Source organism: Mauremys reevesii, linkage group 22, assembly GCF_016161935.1.
Source record: "Mauremys reevesii isolate NIE-2019 linkage group 22, ASM1616193v1, whole genome shotgun sequence".
Classification (NCBI taxonomy): Eukaryota; Metazoa; Chordata; order Testudines; family Geoemydidae; genus Mauremys; species Mauremys reevesii.
Genome location: NC_052644.1, coordinates 4135764 through 4153804, shown reverse-complemented (window position 1 = coordinate 4153804; position 18041 = coordinate 4135764). Strand labels below are relative to the sequence as shown.

Sequence of the window (18041 nt, the reverse complement as noted above, 5' to 3'; positions counted from 1 at the left end):
GATTTGCCCATTAGTAGCCAATCATCCCAGTATGGGAAGACCGTGTAACCGTTTCGGCTCATCTGGGCCGCCATCACTGAGAAGACCTTCGTGAAGACACTCGGTGCTCTGGTTAGTCCTGCAGGACTCTGAACTGGCAGGGTTCTTGCCCTACCAGAAACCTGAGGAACCTTCTGTCCGGCTGATACGTTTCCACATAAAAGTAAGTATCTTTCATGCTGAGAGCCATGCACCACATGCCCTCTTCTAAGGGGAGGATTATTGATGCCAGCGTAACCATTCGGAGTCTTGACTTGCTGTCGAAGATTGACAATGAGCCTCCAGCCTCCATTTTTCCTGGGAGCAACGAAGAGTGGGGAGTAGAACCCCTTTGCCTCAAGGCTCCATGAGCAGCAGCTGGTGGAGAGAATCCAGCTGCTGGTGGAAAATCTCCTTGGGACAGGGAAGCGGGGTGAGAAACTCAATAACGGATTATCAATAAGTGGATTATCTCTAGCACCCACTCATCTCTGCTGTTACTGCCCTCCAGTGGTGTGCAAAGAGGGCGAGACGGCCACCAAAGGCTTGGGGGAGGGAAGGGAATCAATAATGCTACCCAACGATAGAGCTATCTCAAAAGAAACCTTGGTTGGTGGGTGGGCTTGAGCAGTGGCGGCTGAGGTGGAAGAAGCCGGCAATCTCTGTCTGTGAACCCTCTGTCATTTACGTGGCGGTTCGTAAAGGTGCTGGGGCGGGGGGGGAAGAGACATGGCTGGGCCTGGAGCTGTGTTTGGGGTGTTCCCGATTCAGGGCTAAGGCCCAGGGAGCAGAGGGTTGTCCTAGAGTCCTTCAGAGAGTGAAGTGACTCATTCATCTTCTCATTGAAAAGATATGATTCCCCAAAGGGCAAGTGCTCAGTGGCTTTCTGGACCTCCCTGGGGAACCCTGAAGCATGAAGCCACAACTCGCATCTCATGACAGCGGCTGTGGCAATGGCTCAAGCTGCACCCAACGAGGCCAGTAACGACGGCTTAGCCACCTGCCTTCATCGATGAGGGCTTGGAACCGGCCCTCGGCCTCCTGGGGCAGTTTATCTTTGAGCCCCACCAATGTAGCGGAGTTTGTGAAGTCGCACTTCGCCAACAGGGGCTGGTAGTTGGCGCTTCGAACTTGGAGGCTGGTAGATGAAAATAGCTTCCGCCATGAGAGGACAAGGCGTTTATCACCCTGGTCAGATGGAGCTGGCCTGGGGGACTGTAATACGGACGGTTCTCTGGCTGCCTGTACCACCGAGGAGTTCGGCGCTGGGTGGGTGAACAGGAACTGGGCCCCTTTCAGTGGAACCAAGTTCTGCTTTTCTGTCCTTTTTGGGGGATGGGCACAGGAGGGCCTAGCAGGCTCCAAAATGGCTTCCTTTGAGGAGCCTACACTGTTTGTCATGGACCTCCTCAAGAGGGATCTGGACCTCGGTCACGAGCCTCTGTAAAAGCTCCTGGTACTGCCTGTAGTCATCAGGCAGGAGAGGGGATGATGGCATATTTGCCTCACTGGGGGAGGAGAATGACACACCCATTAGAACCGTCACAGCCTCCTCCTCATGCCCCAACAGAGCCTGTGGTACCATCTAGGGGAAGGTGATAAGTGCGATTCCTGCACGGATCCAGAACGATTCCTGCTTGGATCTCAGGAGCCCCAGTAAGGTCAATATGATGGGTCAACCGGCTGGGGGAAAGGGAGTCCCCCAATGCAGTGGACATCATCGGTCCCTTTGGAAGTGGATGGCTCCAAGATATCCTAGAGGTTCTGTCCGGACTGATCTCTCTCTCTCTCTCTCTCTGAGGGGCTGAAGTCTTGTCCAGGTGGTCAGATTCCTCTGGTGAAAAAGTCACCTCATGTTTTACCAGTGGTACCGGAGGAGGAATGCTCCAACCTGTAGACATAGTAGGGTGTTCAAAGTGATTTCTTCTGGTGTAGAGATGTCTCTGAGGAGAACTGGACTGATAACAGAGGAGACTGCGGGTATATAAAGGCTAAAAATATTCTCCTGAGTAGTAAAGGTCTCCGTTTAAGCTGGAGTATGGGGAGTACTGGAGGTTGGTACCAAGAGAGCTGGTGTGCCTGAGGACGGATCCATCATAGACAGAGGCAGTCCTGTGGAAGGGAAGTCCAGGGTGAAACTCCCAGATGGAGCCATGGGATGCCGATCCTTCAGTCTAAGAGTTGGAGGTGGAGTTGGTACCGACGGATCCTTCCCCTTTCATGCCGTCCCTTCTTGAATGGAAGATTTAGGCAGCTTTAAGCACTTAGGACCCCCGCGCAAGGACTCTCCTGATGTGGACCGAGTGGTGGTGGTGGTGGGGCGAGGGGGATCTTTTCTTTTAGAGGCCGTTCTGGAAGGGAATCCATCTTTGGATCTACTGCAGCCCTGAGTTCTGAAGTACTGGTACCCTGCCCTGTCAGCGTGACCTCTCAGCGAGGTCGCACTGTGAGGAGGACACCTAGTGTACTTTACAAAATGGCTTCCTCCATGAAACCATTTTGTTTTAGTACAAGTGGCATTGCAGGTGGCTCCACTACATCACTGATGGCCACACGTCCCTTACTCTCATGAGAGGGTTTCCTGGGCTTAACAGACCCTGCCTCAATCCCAGAGCTCAGGTAGCCACTCACATATTCCCGGAATACCAGGCATGCCGGTACTTCTGGGAATGGCATGGGCCTGCCCCCATCCGTGTGACCTCACTCGCAGTCGTGCAACGCCGGGGGGGGGAGGGGGAGGCATTTTGAGGCATGCTCAGCCCTGCCCCCGCTGGCGTGACCTCACACGCACAGTGCATGTACAAGTTCGGGCTGCATGAGGGGTGCCATTTGGAGGAGTGCGTTGCCGCGCCCCCGCAGGCGTGAGCTCCCATGCACCATGCTCCTTAAAATGGCGTCCACCATCCAATACTGGCTTTGTCTCAGTGTCGGATGGGGGGGCAAACCCCCAAAAGAGGACTGCCCGGTTCAAAACCAGGTTGGCAGCCTCCCTACTAGGTGCTTGTGCTCAGAGGGGCGCGTCCCACAGTCTGAGGTGGCTGCCTGAGGGCCTGGATCCAATTGCGGTCTCCAGGCCTTCAGACATTGCCGCTTCTTCTCTCCCCGAAGCAGGAGTGAACACTGCACTTGCTGAGCGTCTCCGAGACCACGAAGGCAGCCCTGGTGTTCGTCGCTGCTGGAGAAGGAACGGGGGCAGGCAACCCAGTTCTTAAATCCCGAGACTCTGGGCATAGTCCCGCTCTGCGGGCAGAACTAGCCTATGAACCAGTAAACTAGTACGGCGACGGAACGACGTACGCGATCGATACCTGCAGGTTCTGAAAGAACAAGGATCGTTACGGACACCAAGACCGCCGCATGGCCTGAGTCGGAGTCAAGGAGAAACTGGAGGGGCACCGATCCACGCTGGGGTCCGAGTGCGAGGAGGACAACGGCGCGGGCTTCGACCAATGGACACCGCTTGCAGTCAGCCAAGTGCAGGATACACATCGGGGACGCCGACACAGCGATGAAAGACCCGCGGCACAGCCGTGGCTGGGTTCGGGCTGCGGGGCTATAAAACGGCAGCGGAGACACTCGGGCTTGGGATGGAACCCGGGCTCTGAAATCCCACCACAGGGCGTCTACACGGCAACGTTCAGCCCGAGCCCCCCAAGTCTGAGTCAGCTGACCGGGCTCTGAGACTCAGTATTAGGGGGCTGTTATTACAATGTAACCATATTCATAGGGACTAACTTTGCCTCGCCAGTCCTGTTCCTTGCACCTATTCTAGATCTTTATCATAAACGGCGTTCAACAAGCTTATATGCAGTTTTACGCTGGACACAGCCAGGCGCTCTGCACTCAGGACATAAGAACATAAAAACGGCCATACTGGGTCAGACCAAAGGTCCATCCAGCCCAGTAGCCTGTCTACCGCCAATGGCCAGTGCCAGGTGCCCCAGAGGGAGTGAACCTAACAGGTTATGATCAAGTGATCTCTCTCCTGCCGTCCATCAGGACGGTGTTGAACTGAGGGGAAGCCGGCGACCTGGGGTGCCCTCTCTTTGCACACAGGCAGCGGGTTGATGCACTGGGCTGAAACAAGGGGGTGGGTGGGGGGTGCGAATTGCTAGCCTGCACTGGGGGAGAGCAGGCGGCTGAGCTGGGAGGGTTCGCCCCGGTGGGCACGGAGTAGGCTGTCGTGCTGTGAGCAGGTGGTAGAGAAAAGTGTCCCGGTATGATGGGGGAGGCAGGAGGAGCAAGGTACATTTTTTTTGGGGGGGGGGGGAGGGCATGGGTGGATTGAGGTGTGTTGGGGGAGTGAGATGTGTTTTGGGGGACAGGGAGAGCGAGGTGTCTTTGGGGGAAAGAGGTGTCTTTGGGGAAGGTTTGGAGGTGTAGGGGAGAGAGGTGTATTTGTGGAGGGTGGGGGAGAGATGTGTTTGGGGAGGTCAAGGTACATTGCGGGGAGCAAGGTGTATTCAGTGGGAGCGAGGTTTATTCAGGGGCTCCAAGGGGAGAGTGAGGTGTATTTGGGGAGACCTGGGGCAGCATGTACTCTCGGGGGGGGGGGGGTCAGAGCAGAGCAAGATGTATTACAGAGGGTCCGGGGTGGGCGAGCAAGGTGTATTTAGAGGAAACCAGTGGGGGGTGTGGTATATTAAGAGGTCTGAGGTGTGGGGAGGGCAAGGTGTATTTGGAGGACCAGGGAGTGTGGTATATTCAGAGGTCTGGGGTGGGGAACCCTAGTGAAATGTATTTGGAGGGATTAGGTGTGTGGGGGGGGGTATATTCAGAGGTCTGGGGGGCCTGGTATATTCAGAGGTCCAAGGGGGAGCGTTGTTATCCAGGGGGTGTGGTATATTCAGAGTTCTGGGGAGGGAGCGGGAGTTAGTGAAGTATATTTGGAGGAATTGGGGGGGCAAATGAGATGTGTTTGGAAGGGCTGGGGGCGTGGTATATTCAGAGGTCGGGGTGGCTAGTGAGGTGTATTTGGAGGGTCGGGGTGTATTCAGAGGTCAGGGTTCATGGTGTATCCGGGGGGCGTGGTATATTCAGAGGTCAGGGGCATAGTATATTCAGAGGTCGGGGGGGCGTGGTGTATCCAGGGGGCATGGTGTATTCAGAGGTCCAAGGGGCGTGGTGTATTCAGAGGTCGGGGGCGTAGTATCTTCAGAGGTCAGGGGGCATGGTGTATCCAGGAGGGGGGGGTGGTATATTCAGAGGTCAGGGGACATGGTGTATCCGGGGGGGGGTGGTACATTCAGAGGTCAGGGGGCGTGGTATTCAGGGGTCGGGGGCATAGTATATTCAGAGGTCGGGGTGTGTGGTTTATCTGGGGGGCGTGGTATATTCAGAGGTCGGGGGCGTAGTATATTCAGAGGTCAGGGGACATGGTGTATCTGGGGGGGCGTGGTATATTCAGAGGTCAGGGGGCGTGGTGTATCCGGGGGGGCGTGGTATATTCAGAGGTCGGGGGCGTAGTATATTCAGAGGTCAGGGGGCATGGTGTATCCGGGAGGGGGGGGGTATATTCAGAGGTCGGGGACATGGTGTATCTGGGGGGGCGTGGTATATTCAGAGGTCGGGGACGTGGTGTATTCAGAGGTGGGGGCGTGTGGTGTATCCGGGGGGCCGTCACTCACTCACCCTCGGAGCAGTACTCCCCCCTCCAGCCGGGCAGGCAGACGCGGGCGCCCAGCTCGTCGCAGGCGTAGTGCCCGAAGGGGTCGTCGCGGGGGCGGCAGTAGTCGGAGCAGCCCTCGCCGTAGTAGTGCTCGTCACACAGCACGTGGTAGGAATAGCGCAGCTCGCTCTGCTCGCCCAGCTGCACGTCCTGGGACCAGTCCTCGCCCACCGCCAGCCGGCGCCGCGTGGCCAGGCGGCTGATCAGGTTCTGGGCATCCTCTGAGGGGTTGGGGGAGGGGGGGGAAGAGAGGAGAAATGGACTGTCAATGAAGAGCCTGGGAAAAGCACAAGCTTCCCCTCCCCCCTTCCCTGCAATGACCCCCCCCATGGGGCAGGGCCAAAAACCAGGACCTTCACCACAAAAGGCCTGAGCCAGACACCGCTGAAGTCAAATGGCCTTGGGACGAGGCATAGACATTGCTCACTTCAGCTGAAGGAGGAGCTCCATTAGCCAGCAGCGGTAGTAAGGCCATTATCCTCTATACGGACCAGCCACTAGAAGAAAACACATAATACTGACCCAACAGGTGACATCCCCACCCCGTATACACCCCATGGTCATGCAGCAGGAATGTACTGAACGCCTCTCTCCTCTTCCCCAGCCCTGCCATGGGTAGTGCCCTTTGATCCCTACCCAGAGGAGGGGTCACTCTTAAAGAGGTGTGGGCCAGGTCCTTAACAGAGTCCGAGGACAGGAGGGACCTCTGCGATCACCCAGCGTGATCCCCTGTGTAACAAGGCCAGAGAACTTCCCATCGGAGCTAGAGCAGATTGTTTAGTAAGACATCCACAGTCTTAAGTTTAAAATCGTCAGGGATGGGGAATCCACCTCGACCTGTGGTCAGTTGTCCAATGGGTAATGCCCCTCAGTGTTGAAATTGTGCATCTGATATTCCCGTCTAAATATTTCCAGCTGCAACTTCCAGCCGCCAGATCGTGTTTGACGTTTCTCCACGAGACCAAAGAGCCCTTGATTAAATATTTGTTCCCCCTGTAGGTCCTGATAGACAGGGATGAAGTCACCCCTGAACCTTCTCTTTGCTAAGCTAAATAAATCGAGCTCCTTGAGTCAGGCACGACCAGGCAGGTTTTCTAACCCTTTGATCATTCTCGTGACTCTTCTCTGACCCCTCTTCGATTTACCAACATCCTCCTTGAATGGTGGGCACCAGAACCGGACACAGGATCCCAGCAGCTGTCGCACCAGGGCCAAACACAGAGGGGAAATAACCTCTCCACTCCTACGCGAGACTCCTGTTCATACACCCCAGGGTCACCTTGGCTCTTTTGGCCCCAGCGTCGCACTGGGAGCTCACGGTCAGCCAATTATTCGTTCCCCCAGCACAAAAAGTCTTTCAGAGTCACTGCTTCCCAGGAGGGAGTCCCCCAAATTCTTTCCTTTCTAACTCCCATAATGAACTCGCTGCACCAGCTCCCCTCACTCCATTGGCTTAAATTCCAGCCCCCAGCCCACCCGGGGATCCCGTCTCCATCCACCACCCCACTGAGTGCCCCCCGCCCGCCATGAATCTGCCCAGCTGGCAGCCGCTTGCCCTCTGCCCAGGCAGACTGAATCATAGCAATGTGGGGCCAGAAACCATCTAGTCCAGCCCCCCTGTGCCGAGTCCAGACCAAATAACCCTAGTCCAGTGACAGGAATCCCATAACCTCCCTTGCAAGCCTACTCCAGAGCTTCCCTCCCCTGAGAGCGCCGAATAGCTACCTTCAATCTCCCTTGCTGCAGATTAAGCCCATTTTTTCTTGTCCTCCCTCCAGCCAGAGCCGGCTCCAGGCACCAGCCCAGCAAGCAGGTGTTTGGGGTGGCCAAGGGGAAGGGGCAGCAAGTCGGGCTCTTCAGTGGTGGGTCCCTCTCGGAGGGAAGGACCTGCCGCCGAATTGCTGCCGAAGAAGAAAGCGGCGCAGTGGAGCTGCCACCGATCGTGGCCGCGGCTCCCCCACTGCCGCTTGGGGCGGCAAAAACCCTGGAGCCGGCCCTGCCTTCAGCAGACATGGAGAACAACTGATCCCTGTCCTCCTTAGAACAGCCCTTAATGTATCTGACAACTGTTCTCAGATCCCCGCTCAGTCGGCTTTGCTCCAGCCTAAACAGGCCCCGTTTTTGTAACCTCTCCTCCCAGGGCAGGTTTGCTAAACTTTGGATCCTTTTTGTTGCTCTCCTCGGGGCTCTCTTCGATTTGCCCACGTCTCTCCTACAGCGCGGCGCCCAGAACTGGACCCCGTGCTCCAGCTGAGGCCTCCCCAGTGCTGCACAGAGCAGGGCAATTACCTCCCATGTCTGACATACGACACTCCTGTTAACACACCCCAGAATGATATTAGATTAAAACTGCATCACACTCCTATTCAGTTTCATATCCACTAGATTCCCCCTGTTTCTTTTTCGACACTATTATCCCTTGGCCAGTTATGCCCCAAGCATTTGATTTTTTCCTTCCCCGGTGAAGTATTTCACACAGGTCTCTCCTGAATTTCCTCTTGTTGATTTCAGACCAATTCTCCAATTTGTCCAGGTCGTTTTCCATTCCAATCCTGTCCTCCAAAGTGTTCGTGACCCCTCCCAGCTCGGTGTCATCTGCAGATTTTATAAGCCTCCTCTCCACTCCATTGTTCAAGTCATTAAGGAAAATATTGAACGGTACCGGCCCCGGGACTGACCCCTGCGGGACGCCCCCAGTTACGCCCTCCCAGCTGACAGCAAACGATTGATAACGACGCTCTGAGCACAGTCTCAACGAGCTGCGCACGCACCCGATAGTCGTTCCATCTAGACCCACACGCCCCTAGGCTGCTTAGGAGAGGGTCCTGTGGGATGGTGCCAAAGGCCCTCCTAAAAATCAAGATACATCACATCTAGTTTTACACGCACACCCCGATCGAGTAGGCCCGTGACCCTGCACACACCTCACAGATGGGGCCAGGTAGGTGTACCCAGGGCACATGCCCTGCACCCAATTACACCTCCTCCCCACACAGCACTCCCCCCTCCAACCACCTGGGACCCCGCCTGTCCCCACTCCCTTGCAATCCGTGACACTAGCGCCAACCTGTAAGGGGAAAGAACAATGCCCCCTTCTTGCCCCACGTGTCTGGGGAGGGGCCGACCCAGCCCAGGCAGGAAGGGGGTCAGGCGCTGCCTTTGGGAGAAGGCCTGTGCCCATTTGCCGTTCCCATCTGTCCCAGAGTTCACACCACGCTCCCTTCTCCAGCACTCGCTCTCCTGCCTCCAGCGCCCCCCCACACACCCAGCACCCCTCCTCCCCACCCACCCCCTGACCCTTACCCCCTCTTCCCCACCCACCCAATTCCCACACCCCTCTCTCCTCCTGCACCTCTACCCCCACACCCAACCGCCACACCCAGCACCCTGTGGAGAACGTGGGAATGTCTTGTAACATTTTAAGGAACAGTGTGCGACTCAGTTTACCCACTGCCTGGGAAGGGGTCAGTGCCTCCTCTGGGGATAGGGGGATTGAGGCACATGTGTATAACAGCTCTGCCTGAGGCTGTATCTACCCTGCAGAGCCTAAACCGGCATAGCTCCCTAGTGTAGACGCAGCGTATGCGACAGGAGGAGTGCTGGCCTGCATGGTAGCACCAGCTCCCCGACCGCCAGAAGCACTCTGTGTCTCTACTGACGGCTGTGTTGGCATAGCTGAGTTGGCTAGGGGGGCAGTGGCTTTTTCACACCCCCGACCGACAGGAACCCTTCACCCCCAGCCGGCCAAGAAAGAGAAGAGCTGGGACCCAGCAGGGCTGAGGACAGAAACCTAGGTGGGACCAGGCCTAGGTATAGAGACACAAGGTGGACCCCAGGCGAGCAGGGGATATCAGGGCAGCTGCTTCTGCCCAGATTAACTCGGTCTTAAGCTTGGTTTTTCCATGCACACCTCAGCACTCTCCGAGGCTAGATTCCGGATGACTCACCAATGCTCCATTGTCCTGAAAAGGCTGCCTGGTCTCAACAGGCGTATGCTCTGGGTGCACGGAGTCTGAACTCGGCTGGTCTCTCGACAGAGCATCCGGACAGAAACGAGGTCCCAGAGCTTTGGGAAAAGCTATGCTCAGGCAAGGCAAGACCTAGTGGTCCTTCTAAGACAGTGGTTTTCAACCAGGGGTATGCACACCCCTAGGGGTACCCAGAGGTCTTCCAGGGGGTACATCCACTCATCTAGATATTTGTCTAGTTTTACAACAGGCTCCATAAAAAGCACTGGCGAAGTCAGTACAAACTAAAATCTAATACAGACCATGACGTGTTTATACTGCTCTATACTACTATACGGTACACTGAAAAGGGCAATATTTATATTGGTCAGTCGATTCATTTTATACTTATATGGTCAACATGAGAAAGTCAGCGATTTTTCAGTACTCGTATGCTGAGACACTTTTGTATTTTTGTGTCTGATTTTGTAAGCAAATAGTTTTCAAGTGAGGTGAAACTTGGGGGTACGCAAGACAAATCAGACTCCTGAAAGGGTTACAGGAGACTGGAAAGATTGAGAGCCACTGTTCTAAGGGACTGGATGAAGGCCAGAGCACTGAACCCATATTGATCCTTGACAGCTGGTGGCAGAAGTGGGATACTGGATGCACCAGTAGTATTTTGCATCCAGTGACCACTGCAGAAAAAACAATCAAACCACCAAGGTTAATGAAAGGAAACAGTAAGGCAAATGATGTGGAAGACTGTAGAGCTGTACAGAGCGAGAAGGCGAAACGCTGAACGGTTAAACGAGGCACAGATGGCTGCATGGCTAGAGAAGGACAATCGGGCAAGAACCGTGGTCCAGACCCAGAAGGGGTTCCGGGTGAGCAGCCCAGTTTGAGAGCAGAGAAGAGGGGAGAATTGGAGAATGCCCCAACGTAAGAGCTGGAGCAGCAGAGACTGGGGCTGGAAGCAAAGGAGCTTCAGATGGAGGCACCGAAGCTGGAGCCAGCCAGGTCCAGCACGCTGAGCAAGAACAAGACGTGTGAGCCATGCCGCAGCCAAAACACGAGTCATGACAGAGGGACGCACGCACCGGAAATCAAGGCGCCAAGGAGCAAGAGGCCGTGAGGAACCCCAGCTGGAGAGATCTACTCCACAGATACATTACTGCCCCACTTGGAGGAGGGTGGGGATAGAGATGCCTTCCTCGCTGCCTCGGAGTAGGCTAGTGATCTGAATCCAATCCCCCCTGCAGATGGACTCTGATGTCTCGCTCCCATACCGGGGCCTAAAGCCATCAGGCGTCTCGTCAGATGGATGGGGCTGATACTGGGTGCAGTGCCAAGGGGCCATACTGCTTATACCTGAATTGACCCCTAAGACAAGGTTTCGGTGTGGGGGTGCTGATACGGAGGTTGCCACACTGGTGGGAGAATAGCTCCACCAATGGGGTACAGGTGCAGGAGTCACTTCTCTGGAGACTTTGTTGGGTTAGAACAATTCCACCCAGCGTGGACCCCATGAGTTTAAAAGATTGGATGGTTTACATGAAGGTGGGAGGCTTTTTTGAAAAGACCTGCTCCAGGGAGTTTTTTGGGGCCGTCCTCTGGCCTGCGCCCGTACAGGAGATCAGACCAGATGATCGCAACGGTCCCTTCTGGCCTTGAGAGCCGTGAAAATACAGCTAGTGGCTCAGAAGCCTAAGGATCTGTCTGTCACAGGCTGATTAGCACATGAGTTTGTGGACAGTACGTCCAGTTATTAAACAAGACTCAAAGAGGATTGGCCTAGGCATGGGGTGGGGGTGGGGGGTTGTGGAAGCACCTCAGATGTGGGATTTGGGTAAACCCAAACTGGGAGGGGACAGCTGACCTGGGTAGCCCCTGGATCCCAAAGATCTAAGCTGCAATATCTGCAGAAGGATGGGGCATAACGGGCTGTACTGCCTGAGCCTCCGTTTCCTGCGGCCTGCCCAGAACCGAAGGGTTACTCCATCATCTGCCCAGCCAGGAAGGCAGCTGGTATATCAGCCGTGTGAGTGACCGTGTGGGAGAAAGATGTTACTCAGCCAGCGCCTCTTGTGCATAGGATCTGCTGGTAGATAAGTCCCCACTCCGCACACAGGTGCATGCACCCTGTCATACTCTCCTGGCCCCAGATCCAGCCGATCCCCAAAGGGAGCGAAAGGTGGGAGCTATTCAGGGGACAGTGGGACACTGGAGCCAATTCCCACGTAGTAAAGCCATATCGAACACTGCAATCTGGGGCAGGATCCGCGTGCGAAACCCGTGCCCTGCCCGGCAGCACAGAGTGCTGGGCAGACTCCGGCAGTGCTGTAAGTGGGGGACCCTGGATGAGATCCCTTTTCCTCTACTTTTTGGAAGGGACGCTGTAGCTTTGAGCGGAGCCAAACAGACAGACCTGGAGGTGTCAAGCAGGTGAGAAGGAGGGGAAACTTTTCCACCCCCCTACCCGCCACACAAGGGAAACGCTGGTAAGCTCACGATACCTCCCCATCTGTAGACCGATATCTAGTGGAATGGGGGCAGAGGAAGGACCCTCACCCAGCTCCACCCAGGAGGCATAAGTCTCACCAGGTGAGCTCCCTGGAGCCTGCATCTGTGACCAAGGCAGTTACTTCCCTGCCTGCCTGCACTGGGGAAACTGAGGCAGAGCTGAGCCTTGCCGCGGCTGGCCGAGCGTGCACGGGGAGGGGCACTGCCAGAAGTGTGAACCCTGTCCGGGGGGGTGGGAAAAGCCCCAGAGAAGGGTATAGCGGCTGGGAGGCCGCTGATGATGGAAGAGACATGTTTTCACAGGGTGGTAGATTCTCTTAACCAAGAGGCCCTGCGTCACAGAGCATCGGGGGCGGGGAGGGAGACAGTGACTTCTGCCCAAGAGAGGAAATGGGGTCCTGGCATATGCACCCCTGCCTTACCTGACCCTGGGACACCCAGAGCCACCGCTGGGTTAAGTCCAGCTCAGCAGGGGGACAAACCTTCCCTGCTCCCCTCCGCAAACTATTCCAAGAGGCACTTCCCAGCCCACCTTAGCCTGCGGCGCAGACGGCTGACACCGGGAGGAACGGGAGGAGGTAGCGGCAGGGCCTGATTTCAGCCTCAAACCCGAAGGCTTTAGGGGGGCAAAGGGCTGTAGAGAGGAGGGCATGGAAGCTTCCCGTGTGGCCCTTGCTGGCGTGACCTAAAGGAGAAGACGTGTGGGATGGATTTGAAACGGTTCTGTCCTGCTGTATGACAACTGCATGTTGTTTAATGAGTAACAGCCGTTCTGCAAGACCCTAGAGATTATCTGGCAGAACAGTTCTCCAGGGAACTGGAGCAGGGCCGGCTCCAGACCCCAGCGCGCCAAGCGTGCGCTTGGGGCAGCGTTTTGCCAGGAGGGCGGCAGCCGGCTCCGGCGGACCTTCCGCAGTCATGCCTGCGGGAGGTCCACCGGAGCCGCGGGGCCAGTGGACCTCCCACAGCCATGACTGCGGAGGGTTCGCTGGGTCCGCGGCTCGGGTGGACCTCCCACAGGCATGACTGCGGATGCTCCACTGGAGCCGCGGGACCAGCGGAACCTCCGCAGGCATGTCTGCAAGAGGTCCCCTGGAGCCGCGGGACCAGCGACCACCAGAGCGCACCCCATGGTGCACCGCCCTGCTTGGGGCAGTGGGATTCCTAGAGCCGCCCCTGAACTGGAGACATTTGCGCTGGCATGTTCTGATGACTGAAGGAGAACGCTAAGCTGGAGGGAGAGGTAGATAGGCTGGAGGGTAGGGATGGGGTCCAGAGTGACCTAGACAAATTGGAGGATTGGGCCAAAAGAAACCTGATGAGGTTCAACAAGGACAAGTGCAGAGTCCTGCACTTAGGACAGAAGAATCCCATGCACTGCTACAGGCTGGGGACCGACTGGCTAAGCAGCAGTTCTGCAGAAAAGGACCTGGGGGTTACAGTGGACGAGAAGCTGGATATGAGTCAGCAGTGTGTCCTCGTTGCCAAGAAGGCTAACAGCATTTTGGCTGTATTAGTAGGATTGTTGTAAGCGGATCGAGGGAAGTGATCATTCCCCTCTATTCGGCACTGGTGAGGCCTCATCTGGAGTATTGCGTCCAGTTTTGGTCCCCCTACTAAAGAAGGGATGTGGACAAATTGGAGAGAGTCCAGCGGAGGGCAACAAAAGTGATCAGGGGGCTGGAGCACATGACTTATGAGGAGCGGCTGAGGGAACTGGGGTTATTTAGTCTGCAGAAGAGAAGAGTGAGGGGGGATTTGATAGCAGCCTTCAACTACTTGAAGGGGGTTCCAAAGAGGATGGAGCTCGTCTGTTCTCAGTGGTGGCAGAGGACAGAACAAGGAGCGATGGTCTCAAGTTGCAGTGCTGAAGGTCTAGGTTGGATATTAGGAAACACTATTTCATTAGGAGGGTGGTGAAGTACTGGAATGGGTTACCTAAGGAGGTGGTGGCATCTCTATCCATAGAGGTTTTTTAAGGCCTGGCTTGATAAAGCCCCGGCTGAGATGGTTTAAGTTGGGGTTGGTCCTGCTTTGAGCAGGGGGTTGGACTAGATACCTCCCGAGGTCCCTTCCAACCCTGATATTCTATGAACGCAGAATCCCAACTTCAGAATAGGTTCAAACATCCCTAGATCACTGTGTGGGAGGGAGAATCGCACTCGGTTCCAGAAGCAAGGTGAAGAACGGGGGAAATGTTTGTGATCTTTTTATGAACAACGCGTGACTCAGTTTACCCACTGGATGGAAAGGGGACAGTTCCTACTCTGGCGGCACTGTGGAGTGAGGCGGGGCTAGATGTCAGGCAGACAATGGCTGTCTCTGGGATGGACCTAAAAAAATGAATGGAATCCACACAGATGAATGGAAGATCCGTTCATGAGTCCTTCGCCCCAGCCACCCAGGAAAGAGAAGAGCTGGGACCCAGAGGCTTGCAGGGATGAGGACAGAGTTGTAGGAGGTACCGGGGCTGTGTTAAGAACTAGGACGAGGACATAAGGTGGACCCCAGGAGAGCATGGGATATCAGGGCAGCTGCTTCTGCCCATACAGACTGTCTTAAACTTGGCTAAAGACTCTCCGGTGCTGGATTTCTTGTGACTAATCAGTGCTCTGTTGTTCTGAAAAGGCTCCTGGTCTCACCACACACATACCCTGGGTGCATGGCTCCCCGAACGGGTACAAGTCTCTACAAGAGTCTTATCTCGGCTGCACTCTCAGTAGAGCGCCAGGACAGAAACAGGGGTGCCAGAGATGAAGGCCCAGTCTGGGAGTCGGAGAGCTGCAGAATTCGCCCGTGGGAAAGGCTATGCACAGCTTGGCAAGAAATAGGATACCTCCTAAGAGACCGTATGAAGACTGGAGCAATGATAGACTTTGATCTATGACAGCTGGTGGCAGCAGTAGGATACTGAATGCACCACTCACCCAACCCCCACCCCTGCCAGCAACAACTCTCCCAGGAATCGCCAGAGGATTCTGGATCAGAGCTGAGGCCCAGCTAGCTTGGTATCCCGTTTCTGACAGAAGCCAACACTAGATGCAACACAGAAAGAGGTAAAGATCCTGCCGTAGCCGAAGGGAAATAATCTGCTCCCCACACAGATCACACCCTGGTCTTTACTAATTACAGATCTTACGCCTCAGAGCGGGAGGTTTATCTCCCTCCTGTACAGACTCTTCTAATCCTGCATATTCTTGTTCTCTACATGAATGTCCAAGACCTTTTTCTCTCATGCTACTAATGCGGCACCGGTGGGTGGGTTGGCAGCAGTAGGGATGGAACTGGGGACCTCTGGATTTAAAGGCAGGAGCTTTTCCTGCCCAAGCTAAGAGACCCAGCTCTCCAATCAAGGCTATAGCAGGCCCTTCCACCCTATGGGTATGTCTACACTGCAAAAAAAAAAGGCGTGTTCTTAACTCACGTTCTTAATTCGCATTAGCTAACCTGGGTTACAACAGCAGTGAAGACCCAACCGATCAGCTCTAGACTCCAGCTGCTAACCTGAGCTAAGAGGAGGAGGAGACGTCGCTTACCTTATGCAGTGACTGGAGTTCAAGCTGGGTGGTCCATACACACGTTCGAGCGGGTGGGGTACACGCACAGCGGTGGAGTTCGGAGTCTTTTGGCCAGAAGTGTCCACACAGCACATCCGCGCCCTGGGGGCTCTTCGTGTTTTTCCCGCAAGGGTGTCTAAAGGCCGAGCATGCCGGCATGCTCCGTTCCTCTTCACCGCAGAATCAGAGTTAAAGGGCTCCTGGCATGTGCTTATGGACGACACCTCAGCGAACTGCAGCCACTTCTCCTTCGAGTCATTGTCTATATGCGCATTCCACTGATGCTGGCTTCAGTGCATTGAGTCTAGGAGAATAAAGACTCAAGTATGGGCCTGCTGAACGCAGCTTCCAAGCTGGAGACTTCAGGAAGTACCTAGTGCTTAGTGAATGAATGGATAGCGCCCCCAGTGGCTGCCCTGCATGTGCGCACGTTCTTTGAGGAGGCTGCCGAGGCTCTGCTGGAACAAGTCTTAAAGGATGGGGTGTCCTTTGCCCCCTCAAAGCAAGGCCTCACGTCGTCAGAAATCCACATGGACAAAGGCTGTGCCTCTCATCCTTCCTACGATGGCCACAAAGGGTCTAGGTGAAGATCTGCATGGCTTCTTTCTTTGCAGACAGGAAGCCGGAGCTTGTTTGACATCTCAGGTGTGAAGAACTGGCAGCATGAAGCTTAGGAAAGAACACGGGTAGGTGGATTTGCTGGTTCGGATGGGACTGTCTGACTACCTTTTGGCAAGAACTTTGGATGGGTTCTTAAAGACACTGGATAGCTGACTATAGAATAAAAGAGGGTCTGCCAGCCGTGCTTGACTCCCTCCTCACCCAGCTGATAGCTACCCTGAACGCCATTTTCACAGACAATTGCAAGACAGAGCACAATCGCCATTAGTTTGAATGGAGGGTCCCATCAGCACTGAAACAATCAGGTTGAGGTCCAATTTGGAAACCAGAATAGGTGGAGACCCACTGATCAGGCCTTTTAGAAATTTCAAGACCACTAGGCGTGAGAAGGTAGATTGGCCCACTATACGGGGAAGAGGTTTAGAGATCACGGCCGAGCGTACCATCAGCGAGAGCTCAGTGGAATGTTAAGCCGTTTGAGTTCCAGTCGATAATCCAGGATCACAGACATGGATGCCTTCTGAGCGTTCAGAGACTTGTGACACCATCAGTAAGAAATTCTCGGACATTTTGAAAGGTACATCTGTCTTGTAGAATCTGTCCAGCTGCCAACCAGGATATCCCAAACTGCAGAGAAGCAGGACTCTCAACAACCGTCCAGCAGCCCAGCTGTGAGACGAGGAGACTTCAGCTCCAGATAACTTTCCCCTTGTCCTGTGACAATAGGTCTGCTACTAGAGGTAAGGGCTTGAGCCGAGAGCTGGAAAGTCTCCCGATGTCAGAAACCAAGACTATCTCAGCCATGCCGGGTGCTCTCAGGCCGAGACCGTGGCTGGGACAATCTTGGTTTCTGGACATCCTGAAGGTGTTGTTTCATCTTGCAAATAGCTCTGTCCACGGATAGCGCCAGTCTGAGAAGATGGCTTGAAAAATTGAGCCCTTGAGTTCCCACTCGTGGTTCAAGGAGACGTACCTGCTCCGACCGTCTGCTATGGTGATCTGCAGACTGGGTAGATGGACGGCAGAGAGGACAATCCAATGTCTGATGCCCCAGCTCCACACCTGGAAGGTTTCTTGGCCAAGCGGGTTGGATCTCCCACCTCCCTGGCTTGTTGAGATAGAACATGGAGGTGGGGTTGTCCGTCATTATCGGGGTATGCTGACTGCAATATGACTCAAGGAGGAGTCTCCAGGCTTCAGCAGCACAATGAGCTCTCGGAGGTCGATGTGCATCTGTGTCCTCAGGGCATTCACAGGTCCTGTGTCTGCAGCTTGCCCGTGTGTGCTGCCCATCCCAAGAGCGATGTGTCCATCACCCTCATCCTGGATAGGTGGGGAGGTGCAAAGGGGCGTTTGCTGGGTCTTTCCACCAAGCCAGAGATGATAGACCCAACGGGGGCACGGAGAGGGCCATAGCCGGATGATATTTGCCTGGGGTGCAGACAGGCCTCGGTCAGCCCTGCATGCATCGGAGGTGTAGTCTGGCATGAAGCTAGGAGACCAAGAAGAACAAGGGAAGTTCTCCCAACTAGAGTTCTCCCACTCCGCCACCACCACTATGAGATCAGGGATGAGAGATTCTTGAACCTGCCCCAAGGTAGGAAGCCCATGGGTTTGAGCAGTGCACCAGTGAACTCCAGGTTCGGCACCAGGCTGCCGATGTACCAAGACCCAGTGAGGTGACTTTCCCTGAACCAGCCAACCGTC

The 18041-nt window shown here is 55.1% G+C and overlaps 1 protein-coding gene across 7 annotated transcripts in view; it reads right to left on the bottom strand.

The window, feature by feature from the left end:
• DLL3 (delta like canonical Notch ligand 3) overlaps positions 1 to 18041 on the bottom strand; it is a 282646-nt gene that overhangs the window by 241005 nt on the left and 23600 nt on the right. For all 7 annotated transcript variants that reach the window (XR_005590652.1, XM_039510864.1, XM_039510863.1 and 4 more), the window contains exon 4: positions 5650 to 5907. Coding sequence is in view for 6 of the 7 variants with exons in the window: in XM_039510864.1 (XP_039366798.1) it covers positions 5650 to 5907 (258 nt within the window). In the remaining variant the exon portion in view is untranslated. The remainder of the gene's footprint in view (positions 1 to 5649; positions 5908 to 18041) is intronic.